This window comes from Dendropsophus ebraccatus, chromosome 9 (genome assembly GCF_027789765.1).
Source record: "Dendropsophus ebraccatus isolate aDenEbr1 chromosome 9, aDenEbr1.pat, whole genome shotgun sequence".
NCBI classification, from domain to species: Eukaryota; Metazoa; Chordata; class Amphibia; order Anura; family Hylidae; genus Dendropsophus; species Dendropsophus ebraccatus.
In genome coordinates this window covers 58,692,715-58,714,761 of record NC_091462.1, presented here as the reverse complement: position 1 = coordinate 58,714,761, position 22,047 = coordinate 58,692,715, and the positions used below count along the sequence as shown (strand labels likewise).

The 22,047-nt window shown below is 43.1% G+C and overlaps 1 protein-coding gene across 1 annotated transcript in view; it reads right to left on the bottom strand.

Moving 5' to 3' along the window:
- The window catches only part of CCNYL1 (cyclin Y like 1), a 46,842-nt gene that overhangs the window by 12,911 nt on the left and 11,884 nt on the right, over positions 1–22,047 (bottom strand). The window contains exons 2-8 of the mRNA XM_069983474.1: positions 20,625–20,699; positions 16,907–16,941; positions 15,665–15,765; positions 7,768–7,803; positions 7,070–7,121; positions 4,750–4,869; positions 1,547–1,713 (exon numbers count right to left, since the gene is read on the bottom strand). Coding sequence (XP_069839575.1) covers positions 1,547–1,713; positions 4,750–4,869; positions 7,070–7,121; positions 7,768–7,803; positions 15,665–15,765; positions 16,907–16,941; positions 20,625–20,699 — 586 coding nt within the window. The remainder of the gene's footprint in view (positions 1–1,546; positions 1,714–4,749; positions 4,870–7,069; positions 7,122–7,767; positions 7,804–15,664; positions 15,766–16,906; positions 16,942–20,624; positions 20,700–22,047) is intronic.

Sequence of the window (22,047 nt, the reverse complement as noted above, 5' to 3'; positions counted from 1 at the left end):
AGGGTCATTTGGAGTGTTGAGGCCAAAATTTTACTTTTTGGCCACAACTATAAACGTTACATTAGGAGAGGCATCAACAAGGCCTATAATGAAATGAACACCATTCCTACTGTAAAGCAGGGAGGTGGATCGCTGATGTGATGTGTGAGCTACAAAGGCACAGGAAACTTGGTCAAAGTTGAAGGTTATCAGCACTCATCAGCTCGGAAGCTGCACATGGCACCTACTTGGATGTTCCAACATAACAATCCAAAACACAGTGCCAGTGGCTACAGCAGAACAAAGTGAAGGTTCTGGAGTGGCCATCTCAGTCTCCTGACCTCAACATTAATGAGCCACTTTGGGGAGATCTCAAGTGCGCAGTTCATGCAAGAAAGCCCAGGAATTTAAAGGAACTGCGGGGGGGCTCATCCATGACTACAACAAAAGTCTTCAGGCAGTCATTGATGTTAGAGGGGGCAATACACGGTATTAGGAACTGTGGTATGTAAACTTTTGATTAGGGTCATTTCGATGGTTTTGGTTGTCATTATAATTTAAAAAAGAAAACACAGTTTGACAATAAATGGCTTCATCTTCATCATGTTTGTTTTTTTGTGGTATTTATATTATATGAAAAAAGGGCAAGAAATTAAAATTCTGGGATATGTAAACTTTTGAGCACAACTGTATGCACGGCTTGTGAGCTGGAAACTGACAGCACAGATGTCTATACAGTACATGGCTGATCGCTCGGCCAGCTTGGCTGCTCAATTAGTTGTGCTGTGTAAAGGCACTGCAAACAAGCGCCATTCTTGTCGACCAGTGCTCGTTCGTGGCTGTCTGCCACTGACAAAACGTCCAGTGTAAAAGGACCTTTTGTATGCTCTGCAACAAATCTGCCATGGGTGATATTTCAGTTGCAGAAAAATAGATTTGCTTCTGTGGCATCTGCATGGAATCAAATAAGTTGGACAATTGCTGAATCTTCCAGCAGGGTATATAACCATATGCAAATAAAGGTGGAGCAGACAGTAATGTGGCTCAGTGAGTAGCATTGTTCCCTGTATCTGAACTGGTTTTATCGCACACGGATTGGCTAATTTGGATGTAGTTGCCATTCCTGCAATTATTTATCTTTCATTTATTTAATGCAAAGAAATGTTATCAATAAATGTGAGTCACTGTGGCTTTAGGGCTCGCTTTACAATGTGTTTCTGTTACCTACACAAGCGTCAAATGGGACCATAAGTTAGCAGTTTTTGCTGTACACAATAGAGCATTCATCAAGTAAAAAATTTTTTATATATTTTATATATATATATTTAATTTTTTTTATTTATGTATACTGCAATCTATCTATATTATAATGATAGTTTGTCTTCTTCCTTAGGAGCCTATGAGTGATGGGCACCACTTACTGTACACAAAATTCTGAGGTATCCATACTTTAAAGGAATACTGCACATCCATTTTGTTTAGGTAACACAAGTTTTCTTTAAGCTTTGGCAAACTCAAGGTCTGTATTAAGTGGCTATAATGCAAATGGGAGAATCTTACAACTTACATGTCTTCTACAGTAATGTCCTTCAAAATCTGGCAGTAGTCCACATTCCAAACCGCCTGATCATCCCATACCTTAGAGGCAAGTAAGATTGCTCCCAATACGATTCTTTTCCAGTTACTGGGGCAAATATCAATTTCAGCATAAGTTAAAAGTCTCTCCAGATAAACCTACAAGTGAAAAAAAAAAAAAAAAAAAAAAAAATGACAGAACTTAACCATCGCAAACGTGGAGGAAAAAAACTGCACAAATTACTTAAGGCAGAAAGCTGACATCTAGTGGTAAAATAGTAGTACAACTACAATAATATTTAAATGGGCACTGTCTTTTCAATTTATATCAAGTGATATAAAGCATGTTCCTAATTTACACTTTTTTTTTCAGTTATAACAAAACTAAGTTTAAGCACGTTTTATATAAACATTGGGAGAGATTTATCAAACATGGTGTAAAGAGAAACTGGCTCAGTTGCCCCTAGCAACCAATCAGATTCCAACTTTCTTTTCTCACAGACTCTTTGGAAAATGAAAGGTGGAATCTGCCAGTTTCACTTTACACCATGTCTAATAAATCCCCCCCATTGTATATACCATATCTCTGTGACTACTATATTATATATACATACACACACACACACACACACACATACTTTATTCCTATGATTACCTATATGTTGTCTATATGTAGTTCCTACAATATATAGTATTGCTTGTATTACCACATACCTCTATATGATAGTTACATTTGCATTCTGTTTCTCCACAGCAACGTTGAAAAACACCCCAGATGGGTCCAAACATCTGGTCGTACTTACAAGCTCACAAATACCACTAACAGTACCACAGCTGATAGGTGCTGTTGTATATAATTATCTGGGTTGGCTTTATCTGGGAAGTTAATAAACTGAACCCACTTAGCATTTATAAATGAGCTAAAAATTCTTTTCTATATTAAAACAAAGCTATACTTACTTGAAATCCAGGACCGAGACCCTGAAGGCAGCTTGGACACATCATCATGCTTTACCAGGAAAAAAAAAAAAAAAAAGAAATGCAGGAAGTTCCCAAGACTAAAGCTGCCTTTAGGAGACTGGAGCTGGTTTTCTGGTAAAGCAGGATAACAAAAAAACTAAATGCATGTTTGAAAATTCTAAAAATTATAAAAAAAATAGAATAAATGGGAAAGGAGCCAAAGAAAAAAAAACATGCTTTCTGCAAGGCAGCATAAAGGCTAGAAACATCCTCTCTTGTTTTTCTGTAGACAGCTAAGTCATAAAAAGACTTGTCTACCCCCAAAAAAAAGACTTGTTAAAAATGTAAACTTTTTAGATCTTCAAAGTTAGTCACACTTTCTATCCTATCCCCTCTGGAAGCACAACAAAAGTGGAACGTAGCCTCCTGATTGATATGCACACTATAGACCACTGGGAGGTGCTGTTGTGCAGGTTAGAGGAAATGGAAGGAAATCGGTCATCTACTTAATGCTGCAACAGAGTAGGATCCGGCTAGCTGAGTTAAAGTACTCAGTTTAGCTTGGCTGGTCTGATAGCATGAATGTGTATACATGTGATACCATGTGTATAAGTGTTAGCTTTAGTTAATAGTTGCAGCACATACAGTATTCTGTGTCCACTGTGGGCCTCAAATGCAGTGTATTCATTCAGCAAGCTGCTCTCTCCAATAGGTCAAGAAGGCACCAGAGTCCAGGCTCCTGATAAGCACAGTAACACAGTATGGCTGCAAATATTAAAATAACATTAAAATTAATAATTTTACATGTGCTTACAAGAGAGTTCTGTAAGCTAACTCATATGGTTGATCCGACTCTTATCTGGCATTAGCATTTTTTCATTTTTATCTGTAAACAGTGCCACATGAGGGCTAACAGTAGTCACACAAGTTGTATTTGTGAAGAAACAGAATTCTGATATTTGTGCAGTAACTGAAGTAAACGTGACATGGTAACTTTATTCTGCATGTCAGTAGGAGTGAAGCAATAACAAATTTATAAAATTACACATTTTTAAAAGAGCAAAATATTCCTTTACAGCACCATTTACTGCTGATCTCATCCTGGATTCGTGACTGATTTCCGCACTTTGGGGAAAATTTATTAAGGGCTTTGCGCCTATTTTTAGGTTTATAATAGGATTTTTGCCAATTTTTGGTCTAAGTTCTATTTGTGAACCAGTATTCGATGGGTGAATATTTTTTAGATGCAACTTTTTTTTTAATCTGCCTGTTTTGAGTCTTCACCCAAAAGTAAGCATAAACCGGGATTAGCTTCCAATGTAATATTTGCGACTTTTTAAAAATTTGCACAAACTGGTGCAGGCCTACGTCTGGTCAATATTAGGAGAATTTGTTTGCGCAATTCTTTTACTTTTTGTGACGATTTTGTAACTTTTTACTTAGGTACATTCACTATGGCAGTGCTACATTTTTATAAAACAGACACAAGATATTCGAACAAAACATATACCGATCTTCATTAGAAGAGTCACACACAGACTCCTTAGTAAATCTCCCCCTTTGTGTATACAAGACAATGATGCTTGACCGTAGGGAGATCAACCAAAACACTGCAGAGACAACACCACGTGTTTTTCAGTGTCCAAGGAACTAGGAATGTAGATTCACTGACTTTGAGAAACACGTGGTGTTGTCTCTGCTGCGTTTTGGTTGATCTCCCTGAGGTGAACCATCATCGTCTTGAACGCACTTGCTAGGCTTTGCTCCTACTAGCCAGAATCCTACTCCCCACTGATGAGGGGCAAATACCTCGAAACAGCTGTCTGTGGATGAATACCTTGGGGTATTTCCCAAGTCCTGTCATTTTTTGATTGTCCTTGACTGGAGACCCCGCTTGGTTTGGTTGTTTCTTCCCGGACGAGGGTCTGTAGATAGCTTACTGTCGTTGAGAAACATGTGATTGTGTCTCTGCAGTATTTTTGCATACCTGATTTTGCCCTTTGTGTATAGTGCCAAGATCCACTGTGAACCTGCAACAAAATCCACATGTATTGCATGTGGTTTCTGCTGCATATTTGTGACAGATCTGCATACAAATTCCAACACGTGAAATCCCCCTAATGGGGTGTATTCTGACCAAGTTCTACAGCAGTAAAAGCTGTAATATGCTTCTCCATACATCCTAATACCTTTTTTTCAGTCTTTGGAAAACAATTTACAAGATTCAGTACTTACTAAAGTGACAATCGCACATTCCGCTGTCAGCTGTGCTGCACTGAAAAGGGTCCGCACAAAACGGTATATGTGCTTATGATCCGGATCGTGCTTACAGTAGTCATCAGTCACCTCCTCACGCTGCAAAATACAATATTATGTCAGGTTTCCCGAAAGGTCTAAACTGGGAAAAGTTCTTCAGGGTTAAAAAGGGTCTATTGATCAGTAATGACATTTGCTGAAATTTGTCTTAAGTGTTCTTAAGGGTGCCTTCACACACACACACAGATCCGATGTTCAGTTATTTAGATGAAATCTGCTGCGATAAAGGGTGCGTGAAGCTACCCTTAGGGTAAATTCACACGGGCGGATCTGCCGTGAGTCTCACGCTCAAAATCCGCAGCTAGTCCGCAATACACGTAAGTGCGTGTTGGATTGGGGGTAAATTGCATGTAGGTAGATTTACATGTAGATTTACCCGCAATCAAACACACACTTACGTGTATTGCGGATTAGATGCGGATTTTGAGCGGGAGACTCGCGGCAGATCCGCCCGTGTGAATTTACCCTTAAGGGGTATTTTAGTGCAGAAAATTTCACTTCTTTTGAACTTATTTGGGACAATGCCTGTAACGGAGGGGCCCCCACTGCATAGGCAGCATCTATGCCGTGATGCTGGGAGCGGGGGAACTGTATGAATACGCGCCATACTGTAATGAAGCAGCCGCGCGGTGGTGGGGGACGCTCAGTCAAAGGCATTTCACGTCTGTGTGGAACACACTGTGAATGCAGCCTAAGGGCCCTATTCCACAGGAACGATAATCGGCCGAATCGGCCCCAATCGGCCGATTATCGCTCTGTGAAATAGAGAGAACGATCAGCTGATGATCGTGTCATCGGCTGATTGTTCATTTAGGGCCAGACCTAAAATAGCGGTGCGCGGCGGGCGACCGACGATTTGAGAAGCTCAATACATTACCTGCAGGGCTTCTCCTCCGCTCTGTCTTCCTCCCCAGGTCCCCCACGCTCTAGCTTCAGAGTGGCCTGTCAGCTGGCTGAGTGGCCTGTCAGCAGACAGGCCATTCTGAAGCTAGAGCGCGCGGGACCCGGGGAGGAAGACAGAGTGGAGGAGAAGCCCTGCAGGTAATGTATGCTGCAAGGACACGGGTAACGATGTCCCTGAAACCCTCGCTCAACGATCAGGCCGTGGAATAGGCCCAGTAATCGAGCAGCGATCTAGCAGATCGGCGCTCGTTTATACATAGTTGATCGGGCCCTGCTCGGCCCGTGGAATAGGGCCCTAAGTTCCTAAAATAGAAGTTATAGGAGGATGAGCTAGGAACTAATGTGAGAGTATTAGCAGACAGAAAGCACAATAGAAAGTGCACACAAGACCGGATGATTGTCCTTTAGCTACCCGTTGAGCAACAGTGTGCCAAAATAATAAATAAAAGAGGTGTGACACAAGTAAAGGATGGATTAGGTGTAAAACCGTTACTGTGCATAAATGACCCTGCAGTGTTCTTTCCATTGTTTGAATATTGTGAAGGAGGCCTATGATTCTCGATGCACACTACACATTACCGGTATATAAAGAGGTGAGCATACAGCACACTGAGGTGTAGTGGTGCTAGAGCTCAGGGAATGATAGGCCTCACCTAGTCAAGGCCCAAATAAAGGACTTTATGAGAATATAAAGACACAGGCAACAGAAGTTATGTTCTGAATGATCTATCCCTGAGGTGTCACCAGCCTGGTAGTTGTTCAGGGGCGACAGATTAGATTTAACAAGCAATGTGTGACTATTAAAAGAGCACTCCCACAATTTTTATTTGTCCATATAACAAACACTCATGTCCGTTACTCCTGCGGTGTCATCTGTTTCATTGTATTTCTAAATACCCCAAGACTATATACGGCCATTATAACTATGACAGGAGTTGTATACGCACCAACATTATAGAAAATGACATTAGTAATCAAATACAATACATGTTGAGGGTTTCATACAAACTGGGAGAAGTTTCCCAGGACTGGAGGAGCCTCACGGAGCGGAGCAGACTTCAAAGCCTGCTGCCTGATGAGAAGGCAGATTGGAACAAAGCGATTTGCTTCATTCTTACTGTAGATTCGCTCATCTCTAATCAGAAGCAACATGAGAAAATATTACTTTACTGAAATAGTAGTAGATGCTTGGAACAAACATCCAGCAGATGTGGTAGGTGAATCTACAATACCAGTATGTAAACATGCCTGCGATAAACATATATCTAGACTAGATGGACCAAGTGGTCTTTTTTCTAACGACAATCTTCTATGTTTCAAAGCGGGCAGATCTTACCGTTAAAGGATGCAGTTTTTCATCAAATATGTCCAGGGATCTGTCCGAATCTCTAAAAAAAAGACAGTACAGTATACCCATCAGACAGGTTTTTGGCGCAAATAAAATAGGTGTTAATCATGTCAACATTGATATGGTTATGGTGGTATGAATCATATAAATATATATTTTCCACATATATTAGGATTAGATGGCAAGGACAAAGGAAACAACAAGGTAGTAATTAGGCTGTATCCATGTTTTCCCAGACCCCCAAGGGCTGCATCTAACTTCTTTAGAAATGCTGAACGAATGGACGCGAGCATGCTCAAGTTGTGCTCAGCTCTAGTAGTAATCATTGGCCAACTACTTATATGCTGCCGACAGGTTTAGCATGGTATTCCCGCTTATGTTTTCTCTTTAAAAAGCACAACTCGTATTAAAAAACCAAGCCATCAGCAGCTATTTTGACAGAGAGCAGGGACTGCGGTCAGCACATCGTCTATGTGTAAGTGCCTCATTTACTTGTGTAATACACTTTACAAAACATTAATTAACGGTATGTATATATATGTGTACGAGTGCAGCAAGGGGTTAATGATGTTTAAGACGTGTGTCTGTGTGTGTGTGTGTGTGTGTGTGCGCAATTGACAGTAATGGATTTAGTCACTGAGACTTTATAATCTGGTAAATAATCCACAGACGAGCATTTTCCATACCTGTTCTTTATGTGGTAATATATTGCTAAGGTAACACTGAAAAACAACAGAGAAACATAAAAGAGTAAAGACAAGAAGTGGAAAAATGAAGCAGTATCATAAAAACAGACAAAAAAAAGATGCAAACTGCAAAATGGACAAGGCAGATATTGAGTATTACTAAGAACTGACAATATTGAGTTTGCTTTACAAATATTTTTCTATCCACCTGTGTTCAGGGTTCATTTAAACAGAGAAAACCCTACCTATACTTATATTCCTGGCTGCCTGTATATTTCAAGCCCGTGTCTATGCCTTGGCACCAGGCGATCACCTGCTCAGCCACTCATTGGCTGCAGTTGGATCCACCCCAGCCACAGCTTGGCTGAGCAGGAAGCAAGAAAGTGCCTGCAGCCAAGGCAGAGACAGCAGCGGGGCAAATAAATTCTTTTAATTCACACCTCCTTAAAGAGGACCTGTCACCCCCGGTGACGGGGTGACAGGCTCCTGACCCCCCGTTAGAGCCCCCTATACTCACGTGATCCCGCTTCTGGAGATGGTCGGGTCACAGAGATATCGGCGCCCGAAGCCCGGCGCGCACGCTCCTCAGATGAGTCCAACACTCAGAGAATGACAAGAGAGTCCAGCGCTCCGTCATTCTCTATGAGCGTTGGACTCATCTGAGGAGCGCGCGCGTCCGGCTGCAGCGGCTGAGATCTCCGTGACCCGACCATCTCCAGAAGCGGGACCCGGCGGGATTAGGTGAGTATAGGGGGCTCTAACAGGGGGTCGGGAGCCTGTCACCCCGGCACGGGGGGTGACAGGTTCCCTTTAAGCACAGTTAGATAGTAAGAAAGCCAGAATACCCCTTTAACCCTTTTTATGAGCACGCCAATTTTCATTTTTGTATTTTCGTTTTTTCCTCCTTGCCTTCTCACAGCTCTAGCGCTTTCATATTTCTATCTAAAGGGCCATGTAAGGACTTGTTTTTTTCAGGAACAAGCGTACTTTGTAATGGCGCGTTGGACGGTTTTATTACAGGTAATTATTTTTTAAGAATTTCAGTATTGGTCGTCACATGATCGGAGCTCCCTAGTCACATGTGCTTAGTCACATGAGCAGCGCATCATCAATGTACAACAGAGGAAGAGTGTGGCTCTGTGTGATGATGTGGTACTAAGTATCACATGATTTAACTTGCACATGATCAGAGATCATATGTCTATACTAAGGGTCCATTTACACAGAAAGATTATCTGAGAGATTATCTGCCAAAGATTTGAAGCCAAAGCCTGGAACAGACTAAAAACAGAGATCACGTCATAAAGGAAAGCCTGAGATTTCTCCTCTTTTCAAATCCATTCCTGGTTTTGGCTTAAAATCTTTGGTAGATTATCTGTCAGATAATCTTTCTGTACAAATGGACCCTAAAATAGGAGCAAATTAGAGCCACTTTTATTGCTAAGTGCTATTTCCTTGACACCCTATTGGACAGGTGACCATTTGTTTGGGGGCAGGACTGAGGACCCCCTGATTAGATCAGGCCACATAAGAAGGAGGAGACCATAGGAGGCTTGATAGCAATTCTTCCTGAGGAGGGGCTATAGGCAGATTTTAGATAGTAACAGCACACTGCTCCACCATATTCAGTGACATAGACCTGGTTTGGTTCTACTGCATATGGTTTATATGGTAGCAGTTCTACTGTTTTTAACACATTCTTTCTACCAGTTGATAGACAGATTTTATTTGTATGTAAGACTAAAAGTTAGACTTTAGTTGGGTCCCATTAAAGGGGGAGTTTGTCCCTAGGCAATTAGCCTGAGGGATTGGGAGTCTCTGGAAGAAAGTGGCCATGTTTTCGTAGCGCTGGATAACCCTTACAGTCCCCCTGGTGGACTTTGGCATAGAGTCATTGGATTGCATACACTGGTCAATGCTATGCCATAGAAAAGCATTGATCAGCGTTCTGCACATAGAGTGCAGACCACATGGAGGTAAGGAAAACTCCTGGGAAAGCAACCAGGACCCCCGCAATCACAGGAGCCTGTCAGTAAGGGTTCTATTCCACGGGCCGATGAGGGCCCAATCAACGATGTAAACGAGCGCCGATCTGCTAGATCGGCGCTCGTTTACTGGGCCTATTCCACGGCCCCGATAAGAGAGGGCTACAGGGACATAGTTACCGATGTCCTTGCAGCCCTTGCGCCATACATTACCTGTCCGGGCTGCAGGTCTTCTCCTTCTCCCGGGGTCCCGCGCGCAGCAGCTTCGGAGCGGGGCTGTCAGAACTGAAGACCACTCAGCCAATCACTGGCCGCGGTGGTCCCGCGTGGATGAGCGTTCTGTCAGTTCAGACAGCCCCGCTCTGAAGCTACTGTGGTGCGGGACCGGGAGAGAAGGAGAAGACCTGCAGCCCGGACAGGTAATGTATGGTGCTGCTAAAATAGTCGGTCGCCGCCGCGCACCGCTATTCCAACATAGCAATGCGCTTATGGCGAACGATGATTTTAGGACTGAACCTAAATGAACGATCAGCCGATAACACGATCATTGGCTGATCGTTCTATCTATTCCATGGAGCGCTCCGTGGAATAGGCCCCTAGTAGTGAGAACCTGACTGCTCATAGCAGCTGACCCCCACCTGCTATGAAGCGACCTCAGCTGAGCTCGCTTTATAGGCTGCATAGGAAGTAAGGACATACCGGTACGTTCAGGGTTACACCAACACCCAGGTTGAGTGTGTCATTAACCCCTTAACGACATCGGGCGTAAGTATACGCCCCCGCAGAGTGGGCTTTAACGCAAACGGGCGTATACTTACGCCCGATGTTTCCCCGATCGCTGTGTGTTCACACACAGCGGTCGGGGAAGATGGCCTGTTATAATGTATAGCAGGCCATCTCTGCTCGTCGGCACGGGGGGTGATTAACCCCTCCCGTGCCGACGATCGCTGCTATATGCTGATCTATACAGATCAGCATATAGCAGCTGGAAACAGCTTTCCGGTTCATCGGTGACCCGGAAAGCAATGGCAATCGCCATTAGTGTCCCCACCAAATATGGTGCCGATGCCACCCCCATGATGGCCGTGATAGGCTGGCCAGTACCGGCCGGCCCATCATGGCGATCAAACTGTAAAAAAACTGTTTTGTCGCGTTCTGCACCCCTTAGCTAGGTAGCTGAGGGGTGCAGAACAGGTGTGTGTGGTGCAGGTGTACCATACTCACCTGATCTGGGCGTCCGGAGCGACGATCTGCGGTCCGCGCCGTCCTCGCGTCTTCTTCGGGTCACTTCCGGGTTCGGTCGTCCAGCGTCGGAAATCTTCGTAATCGCTCGGGTCCTCGTGTTCGGCGGGCCTCGGTAATCTCCGGCAGCGTCGCTCTACCGCCCCCTAGCGGCTGATCAGTGAATATCATTCACTGATCAGTTGCTTTGGGTTAAAAAGATTTTTTTTTTTTTTTCCAATTTTTTTTTCTTTTCTTTTTTTGCGCCCTAACGCCGCTGAGTGCTGATCAGCATCGCCCGTAAGTGCGCCGCTGATCAGCAACTCCTCCTTTTCAGCGTAGGGGCGTTTTTCCCCTCTATATCCTACCGCCACTGGCTGCTGATAAGTGCCGCACATAAGTGCGGCATTTATCAGCAGCTCCTTTCTTGGCAAAGGGATATTTTATCTTCCTGTCAAAAAAACACGTAAAAAACACTACACCACTACACATTTACATACCCCATATACCAATCCCCGTATAAAGATGGCCCCCAGGGTGTTTTCGGTGTCGGACGCATAGGCTATTAGGCCTCCGACACCGAAACAGCCAGTGAGGATGAATGGGGGGGATCCTTCTTTCCTCCATTCATCCTCATCATCCAGTGACGTGTCTGGGGGTAGCGTAGCGTACGCTGCCCCCCAGACACGTCTTTTCCGCCAGTACCGTCCCAATAAGAGATGGCGGTATGGCGTGAAATTCTACAAACTCTGTGACAGTACCTCAGGGTACTCTTACAGATCCAGGGTACGTGCACACTGCGGAATGGCGAAGGATAACCCTTTGTGCATTCCGCAGCTGGCACCCACCGGCGGACTGATGGAGGCGAGCGTCTCCACCCGTGTCATAGACTCCATTCTATGCACGGGCAGATTCCGCCGTCTGTCCAAAGAATGAACACATTGGACAGAGGGCAGAATCCGCCCGTGCATATAATGGAGTGTGACACGAGACGCGTGCCTCCATCAGTCCGCCGGCGGGTGCCAGCTGCGGAATGCACAAAGGGTTATCCTTCGCCATTCCGCAGTGTACACGTACCCTTAGAGTGTATGAAGGAAGGGACACCCGAATGCAGCCCCCAGATGCCCCCCCCATCCTCCGAGTTAGTGGGGAGATCGTTCGGGAACTGATCTTCCCACTGCTGGATAAAGGTCACCACCTGTACAGGGATAACTTTTATACCAGCACCCCATCTTCTGGTCCCTCGCTGAGTGAGCTACTGTAGCTTGCGGCACGATACGAAAATATCAGAAGCAGTAATAGAGCCCTAATATTTAGCAGCCATGGAGCGGACCCAGCGCTTCTGGATATGAAGGAACCCGTATCGCACCAGGACAACATTTTCCAGGTGACGTCCCCCACACTGGAGAAAGGGAGACCCCAGAAGAAGTGCAGAGTGTGGCGTAACAGGGGGATCAGGAAGGACACCATTTTCCAGTGTGACACCTGTCCTGATCACCCCGGCCTCTGCATACTGGATCGCTTCAAGGCCCACCACACGTCATTGGAGTTCTACATTATCTAAATTCTGTCCCTTATTCCTCTTTCAGGGGTCACGTTGATCCAGGGATTATTCTGATCGCCATTATGGAATCGGGAAGGAATTTTTTCCCTGTGATGAGGCTACTGTCGTCTGCCTTACGAGGGTTTTTTTGCCTTCCTCTGGATCAACACAGGTTGAATTTGATGGACACCTGTCATTTTCAACCTTATAAACTAATAATTGGCCTAATACCCCCAAATAAATTAGAATTGTCCCTTTTCCCCAGCTAAATAGGTATGGCCGCCATTCCCATTAGAGGATGCCATGATGCAATTATAAACCCTCTGTGATGCCAGGGCAGTAGAAACCCCCCACAAGTGACCCCATTCTGGAAACTACACCCCATAAGGACTCTAACTAGGGGGGCAGCGGGAATATGGCCCCCTGGTGACTGGCACATTTGGGCCGTGAAGATGAAAAAAAATTGTATTTTTTATTTTCATGGCACATGTTCCACTTATGTGCCCATCACCAGTGGGGTCCATATACTCACTGTACCCCTTGTTGGATTCCTTATGGGGTGTAGTTTCCAGAATGGGGTCACTTGTGGGGGGTTTCTACTGTCCTGGCAGCACAGGAGCTTTGTAATTGCGACATGGCCTCCATCCTCCATTCCAGCCTCTAAATGGCGCTCTGTCCCTTTGGTGGCTTGCCCTCTGCCCATATGGCAAATTATATCCACATGTGGGGTATTTTTGTACTCAGGGGAAATTACCCTACACGTTTTGTGTTCACTTTTTTTTTAACCCCTTGTGGAAAAGGAAAAAAATCAAGGCTAGACCAACATTTAGTGTAAAAAATGTTTAATTTTTACACTAAATCATTGATCTTGTCTTGATTTTTTCATTTTCACAAGGGGTTAAAAGATAAAAAAACACTAAATGTGTAGAGCAATTTCCCCTGAGTATGGAAATACCCAACATGTGGACATAAAGCGCCATGTGGGCGCAGGGCAAGCCTCCGAAGGGAAGGAGTGCCATTTGGATTTTGAAGGCTGGATTTGGCCAGAATGGATGATGAACGCCATGTCGCATTTACAGAGCCCTTGTGCTGCCAAAACACTGGAAACCCCCCACAAGTGACCCCATTCTGGAAACTACACCCCTCAAGGAATCTAACAAGGGGTGCAGTGAGGATATGGACCCCTTGATGACGGCCACATTTGTGCCGTGAAAGTGAAAAAATGAAATTTTTCCCTTTCACGTCACATTGTTCCACATTTGTGCCCGTCACCAGTGGGGTCCATATGCTCACTGAACTCCTTGTTAGATTACTTGAGGGGTGTAGTTTCCAGAATGGGGTCACTTGTGGGGGGTTGCCAGTGTTTTGGTAGCACGAGGGCTCTGTAAATGCGACATGGCCCTTGAAATCCATTCCAGTAAAATCCAGCTTGCAAAGGCCAATTGGCGCTCCTTCCCTTTGGAGGCCCGTCCTGCGCCCGCTTGGCACTTTATGTCCACATGTGGGGTATTTCTGTACTCGGGAGAAACTGCGCTACATGTTTGGTGTTTTTTTTTCTTTTATCCCCTTGTTCTAGCATTCATTTTTACAACATTTTAGTGTAAAAAATTGAATTTTTCCTTTTTTATACCACATTGTTCTGAAAATCTGTGAAGCACCTGTGGGGTCCAGATGCTAACCGCACCCCTTGTTACATTCCTTGAGGGGTGCAGTTTTCTAAATGGTGTCCCTTTAGGGGTGTTTTTTAGGTTTTGGCACCCCAGAGCCTCTGCCAACCTGAAGTGGTACGGTCAAAAATGACCAAATATAACGGAGGCGTTGAAATTCACTAGGCGCTTGTGGTTGCGTCAAATAGCGCAATAGGGCCACATATGGGGTATTTCTATAAACTGCAGAAACGGGGCAATCAATATTGGGGTGCATTTCTCTGCTAATAGGTTTATCATTATGAAATATATTGGATTACAATAAAATCTCTGCACAGAAAATAAAAATTTTCAAATTTCTTACACACTTCGCTTTTATTTCTGTGACTCCCCTAAAGGGTTAAAAAACTTTCTGGATGTGCTTTTGCAGAGTTTGGGGGGGTGCAGTTTCTGAAATGGGGTGCTTTGTGGGGCTTTCTAACATACAGGCCCCTCAAATACACTTTGAACCTGAACAGGTCCCTAAAAATATCCGATTTTGAAATTTTACAGAAAATTTGGAAAATTGCTGCTAATGTTTTAAGCTTCCTATTGTCTAAAAAAAATGAAATATAGTTTAATAAATGCCGCCAACAAAAATGTTGCTAATGCTATTTAATATATAATTTATGTGGTATAACCATTTTCTGTATAAGCAGAAAGGTTTCAAAGTTTGAAAAATGCATTTTTTTAAAATTTTTCACGTTATGTTGGTGTTTTTCATAAAGATTCATTATCAGTATCGACTCCATTTTACCAGAAATGTTAAGTACAATATGTCACGAGAAAACAATCTCAGAATCAGCTGGATAGGTAAAAGCATCCGGAAGTTATTAATGAATAAAGTGACACTGGTCATATTCATAAAATTTGTCTCTGTCCTTAAGGCCATTTCAGGCTCTGTCCTTAAGGGGTTAAAACGTAGCATCAAATTAAGATTTTATTATCTCTCCTGAAGAAAAACAAACAACCCCCCACCAAAATGTTACATTATGCAAACTACCTACCCTCGCTCCCCTGCTGCACAATTTTTTCATCCTGGCTATGTTCCAGTCTTGGTGGCTCCTGCTGACGTCCTGCTCCCCCGATCAAAATTGTAATTGGCTGATTTGGGAGCAGGACCTTATCAGAGGCCAGCAGAACAGAAGCACAGGTGGGACCAGAGGAGTGCACAGCGGAAGCATTGGGGGGGTGTACGGCTTGTTTGTGAGACATAAGGCACAGTTTATAATTTATAAAGTTTATAGTGATGTTTATGGGTTCTGCTGTATGGCACGCAGAAGAATCTGTTTTTAGCATCCACCAGCTTACGTTTTTATCCTTTCCCAGACTCTAAAACGTATACATTAAATGTGAATACAAATGCAGTGTGAACCCAGCCTAATTTTCATCCTTTTTTAGTAAGCCAAGCTCAAGAGTGGATTGACAACAGAAATATTGCAGGTTTACTTTTAATCACTCACCACTTTATTGTGCTTCTGAGGTTGGGTTGACTGACTGTGCTGTCATCTAAGAATATTGTGGAACATGAACTGTACTTCTTTGTAAGTTGCCCAGGAGAGACCTGTGTATGAACAAAAATTCTAGTGTCACTTTAACTGCATTAATACACAACTATGTGATCATATGTGGTAAGTTTGGTGCCAGTCTAAATTTACACTTTAAGAATTTTATATATTATTAGTAAATCAGTCTTAAAGTATTAAAGTATTTTGGGTAAAGATTTTGACCAAATCTAAAATGTTAAAAAAATTAAAATAAAAAGAATAAAAAAAATGCTATGATTTACAGACAGATGGCGCTAGAGCACTGTAAAATAACACAAGCCGTAATTATCTAAGCATTAGAAATACGATTGATTTATGTTTGTATGTTGCCAGGTCAGAAACAAAAATCTGCAGAAAAAGGGTGTCTAGTAAGAAGACTTGGAAAACGGATGAAGCCTGTCAGCATTCCCCCTGCCCCTGTACTATTAAGACTGATATAGATGGCGCTAACTTCTTGGTATAGACAAATTGCAACTGGTGTTTATTAAAGGGAAACTGAAAGCACAGAACTATAACTGGGCTGCCAGTTTCTGGATACTAGTCACAGGAGCATTGCATACATTTCTTTGGTGATGCTAAGTGATGCAGCTGCTTCGATAAAAGGCATCTTTATTCTGAGCCGACATTGTCACTGTAGAGTGTGCCCAGGGCGCACAGCCTCGGGCGAATCATAGAATATCGCCAAAGGTATGTATGCAAGGCTCTTGTGACTGACACCTGGAAACTGGCAGCATGGATATATGCATATCCTTGCTGTCAGTTTCCCTTTAAAATGTAAAAAAAAAAAAAAAAAACTTGCCATGAACAGGTTTTTACATGGGCTAATCCTAAATGAAGACAGCATACAGATATTATCACAGTGAAGTATATGCCAAAATAAAGAGTGATCATATACCAAATCAGTGTGACTGGTGTATTAGGGAACTGCCTTTTCTGCAAGGTTTTTCATTATGTATAAACATTCACAGCCAGCTGATTTACAGCATGTAGAACAAAGTTTAGTAAATGATGTAGCAGAGTGTTTAACAAGCATATATTAATAACCCAACCAATAATAGCATGGAGAAAGACCATAGGCAAATGTGAGGAAATTGTAAGAATACAATGTGCTCTGGTATCATTAAAGCAGCAATAAATCAGCAGGTGAATGCTACTTACATGATTTATATGGTTACTCTTCCTCTTTTCTCTCACTGTAATAAAGAAATACACATTACTAGCTTAGCAGAACTGGAAACTTGGTATCTGGACAAATCAAAGGTTCCAATCAGTTTACAGAACTTAAAAATCATAGGCAGAGAAAAAACAAGGTTATATAAGGAGGACTGACAAGTCATTTAAAGGAGAAGTCTGGCAAAAAAATTTTTATTCAAGTATTGTAATTTTCCCCCCCAAAAGTTATACAAATCACCAATATACACTTATTACGGAAAATGCACATAAAGTGCTTTTTTCCTGCACTTACTACGGCATCAAGGCTTCTCTTCCTGGATAACATGGTGATGTCACGACCTGACTCCAAGAGCTGTGCGAGCTGTGGCTGCTGGAGAGGATGATAGCAGATTGATGCTCTGTGTCCCTCCAGTGCCCTGTTTATCTCAGTGTACCCCTACCATCATTCTCTCCAGCAGCCACAGCCCACACAGCTCTGGGAGTTGGGTTGTGACATCACCATTTTATCCAGGAAGTGAAGCTTTGATGCAGTAATAAGTGCAGAGAAAAAAGCACTTTATGTGCATTTCCCATAATAAGTGTATATTGGTGATTTATATAAAGGTTTTTTTTTTATTTTTTTATTTTTTTTTGGGGGGGGGGGTAAATACAATACGTTAAAGGGGTTGTCCAGCGAAAAACGTTTTCTTTCACATCAACTGGTATCAAAAAGTTATATAGATTTGTAATCTACTTCTATAAAAAAAATCTCAAGTCTTCCTATACTTATTAGCTGCTGTATGTCATGCAGGAAATGTTGTTTTGTCTGACACTGCTCTCTGCTGACATCTCTGACCGAGACAAGAACTGTTGTCTCGGTTATCTATCAGTCCCCATAGAAAACCTCTCCTGCTCTGGACAGTTCCTGTCTCGGCCAGAGATGTCAGCAGGGAGCACACTGTCAGACTGAAAAAAAAAAAAATAATTCACTGCATGACATACAGGAGCTAATAAGTATGGTAAGATTTTTTTTAATAGAAGTAAATTACAAATCTATATCACTTTCTGGTATCAGTTGATTTGAAAGAAAGATTTTCGCTGGACAACCACTTTAATAAAAATGTTCGCCAGACTTCTCCTTTAACACACACAAAAAAGCTTAGAATGGTTTTACATTGCCCTTCATGATGTTTCGGAACTGAACAGTCGGCGGGGGCTATAAGTGTGAGTGCAACCTGACCAGCATTTACACAGTCAATCCTACCAATGTGCATGGCTGTATCCTAATATTTGTGTAGCTGGAAAACCTCCCCTCCCCTCCAGCTTCTTCCAGGCAAGCAAAGATATAGTACTGGCAGGAAACGTATTTACATCCCAAGCACAAGAAACATACAACAAGACAGCTTCCCTTGTGACTTCAAGTGCAGTCTCTACAAAAGACGACTTCCTTAAGGGACAAAAGAGAAAACTTCCTTCACTTGAAGTAAATATTCAACATTTCACTGAAGAGGAGCTATTACTAAAGGCAGGAGGCCCATTTCCCCAATTTATTAAATAACTGCATATGAGTAGAACTTGGCTTTACACTAGTAAGGCATTAGATCTCTGATCCACTCAACCATCTAGAGCAGGGGTCCCCAAACTAAGGCCCGCGGGCCGCATGCGGCCCCCTGAGGCCATTTATCCGGCGAACTTCTAGAAGTGACAACTTTCATTTGTGGTCAGTGAGAGGACTGCTCTTACTGACCACCAATAAAAGAGCTCCCCCTTCCGGATCACGCCAGCTGTAGCCAAACTCCACCTCCGCCTTTCCCTGACCCTGCCCCGCATCCTTGCCGCCGCCATCCCTGGGCCCTTGTTCAGCAAAGCACTGACAGCATGTTCTACGATCCTCCTGCATGCAAGTGACAGTTACGTTTGCTCATGCACGTCCCGCAGAATGACATCACTTGTCTCGGCATGCCGCAGTGGGACCTGCGTGAGCTTGGCTTGCCTCACTGTCATTCTGACAGAGCTGCCTCCTCCAAGCAGAACAGCACCCGGTGTGGTGGTGGGGGAGGGCTGATAGAGCGTGGGAAGGGGGAGTGAGTTGAAATGGGATGAGGGGGGCTTATTGAGGGTGTGAAGGGGGAGTAAAGGGGCTGGTTGAGGGGGTGAAGGGGGAGTGAGGAAAGGCTGTTTGAGGGTGTGAAGGGGGACTAAGGGGTTGAGTACGGGCTGGGTGAGAAGTGGAAGGAAAGAGGGATGCTTTTAATTTGGGGGTGGTGGGCGGGGGTTGTGGCATTTTGCATTGGGATTTGATTATAGTTTTTTTTTTTTTTTTTTTTTTTTTTTTAATAGTCCGGCCCTCCGATGGTCCTAGGGACAGTGAACTGGCCCCCTGTGTGAAAAGTTTGGGGACCCCTGATCTAGAGTGTGTTTGTAAGTTTGAATTGCCTGACTTTCTCATAGATAAGCCCTTGCCAGAAGTCTTTGGTCATGCACACATTCCCTACTGAAGTCCTAGGTGTGGCCTAGGATCTGATATGCCCAAGGGCCACCACACCATTAAATGCCCACTGGTGCAGACTGACTGAAAGGCCTTGCAGCACAGACACAGTGGTCCAGATTTATCATAGGGTGTAAAATTTACACTGGTGTAACCTGCCCACAGTAACTAATCACACCCATCATTTTACCAGAGCTGAAAGCTGAGCTGTGACTGGTTGCTGTAGGCAGTTTACACCAGAGTGTATTTTACACCCTTTAATAAATCTCCCCCAGTGAGCGTATAAAGCTGCAGCCTCACTACTTACACTAACATTGCATGCGCCATTAGAGACAGGATCATGTCTGTCTAGTCACGGACATCCAGACAACTCACAATTAGTGCTAGTAGTGAGGCCACAGCTTGTGGAACCATTCAAATGAAACATTATCGCGCACATCCCATCATTGGATAGGATTAGATTAGAAGTGCAGGCAGTTCCTATGAACTGTAGGCCTTGGGATTTGGGGAGCTGGTGTGCTGAATTGGTATACCCACTTGGGGGTGGGGGTGTTATAATTATTGCCATTGTAAGGGATTTGGCAGCTGTCTCAGTTTCTGCCCTGTGTTTACTGTGCAATACATAGTAGCGTGAAGAGCAGGGGCATGACATGTACGGAACAATGAAGGTGCTGAGCTGTATGATGGGAAATGTATGTTCCCCAGCCAGTGCCATCTTAGCAGTAAACAACCATTTTGAAAAAAAAAAAGTTTCAAAACAAGTAAGTTGGCACAGAGACCTGTGAGGTGTGTTACACTGACAGGGACTTTTGAGTATGACTAGCAAGTTTAAGGAGCATTTTATGTCAGATCATTAGCAGAATACTATTTTAAACTCCTAATACCATGAAAATGGTGTAGAGGATGATGGTAAGACACTGGATGACGAGAGTAATAAGCAGTAATATTTTTCTAACCTGCTGAATTAAATATACTGAATTCTGAGCAAGCAAACAGAAAAAAAAAAAAAACACACACATAGAAGTTGGGGATGGGGGGGGGTTTGATATCAAGATTTTTATTTCAGGCCATATTACCCAGCCATATGCCTACGACTCCTTTATCCATGTAAAACATGTAAATTTGTGTTTGTAAGCATTACGTTTTCTACCAAATAAAATTCTCTAAAATGCAAGAGCAAATGTACTCAGGAAACGTCCATACACGAGATATACAGTACTTCTGAATATAACTCACCATCAGTCTGGGATTTGCTGAGGAATATTGTGCTTGCTCTTGCATGATCAGAAGGGTTGGATTCATGAGCCAGTTCTAAAATAAAAAAGACAAAAAAATAATTAAGGACAAATGTGAAGTCTATAAGATAACTACAACGTAACAGTACTGTATATGCATAAGATATGTGTATGTGTACTGTGTATAAGAAAATGAATTTCATGAGAACTTCACTGCTGTACGTTTTTTCGTAAAGACAGCGCTCCACTTGAAGTTGCATAGCCACCTTGCAATAACATTGAGTAAACTAGCAAATATCACTTAACACAGCAAACATGGTGTATATTCTTAAAAAAAAAAAAATTTTTACATATATATATATATATATATATATATATATATATATATATATAGTGCTGTGACTAGATGTTAGCTTAAAGTTTACAGTACAAATGTAAAACATCTAGTTTGTGGCACTTTTTTAGTTTTGTATGCTCACCGGTAAGCACCAGCAGTGCCAGTCTTATCAATCCACTTCCCCATTCTCCAGACCTCTCAACAACTTCCACTTACCTCTCCAGCTCCAGTACTGCCACCTGCATTCTACCTGTGTCCAGCCGCTTCCTGTCCTGAGAATGGACTTGAGACGTGACAGGTCAGTTCAGCCATTCAGTGGCAGATGGGACACTACTGCTGAATTCCTGAGTCGGCCTGTCACATCTCAAGTCCAGCCTCAGACCAAGAGGCGGCCAGACACTGGTGGGCCGCAGAGGCGGACTGAAGGTGGCAGCGCTGGGGCTGGTGAGGAGAGCGGATGTTATTGTTTTCACCTAACTCCTCTCAGAGCACTGCCGAAAAAGGGTTCAACATACACTACAACATACAAGTCCGTTTTACACTTTACACTTTCAGCACAACTAACTTGTTGAACAAAAGTCTTGGATGTAAAAAGCCAATTGTAGGGAACATGATAAAACATGGGTACTGTGGAGGAGGTCTGTGGGTAGAGAAAGTGCCAGGGACCTATGCTGCTATAATAACTGTATTCCCCAATAATTAAAAAAAAAAAAACACAAACTATTCTGGAGGAGCTTTTCTTCAGAATGCTAAAGCGGTGTTCTATTTAGGCTTTATGGGTGTAGAAGCCACGACTGTAAGATGAACTTGTGTTACTATGCTGTTAAGATGTGTACCTTACTGGGGAATAAAACAACACAACTATAAGCATTGGGAATAGCCTTGAGGAGCGGCCTGCTGCCCGGCTCAAGGTTATCATTAGTCACGTGCATTATGGCATTTGATAAATAGCACATTTTGTCCGATTTTTTTTTTTACATGTCCTTCATGTCACAGTCCTAGACACATTATATTTGCTTAGTGATGGAATGTACAAAACATATATGAAACTTGGGTGTTGATAAGTAAATTATGGGAATGTCCATGT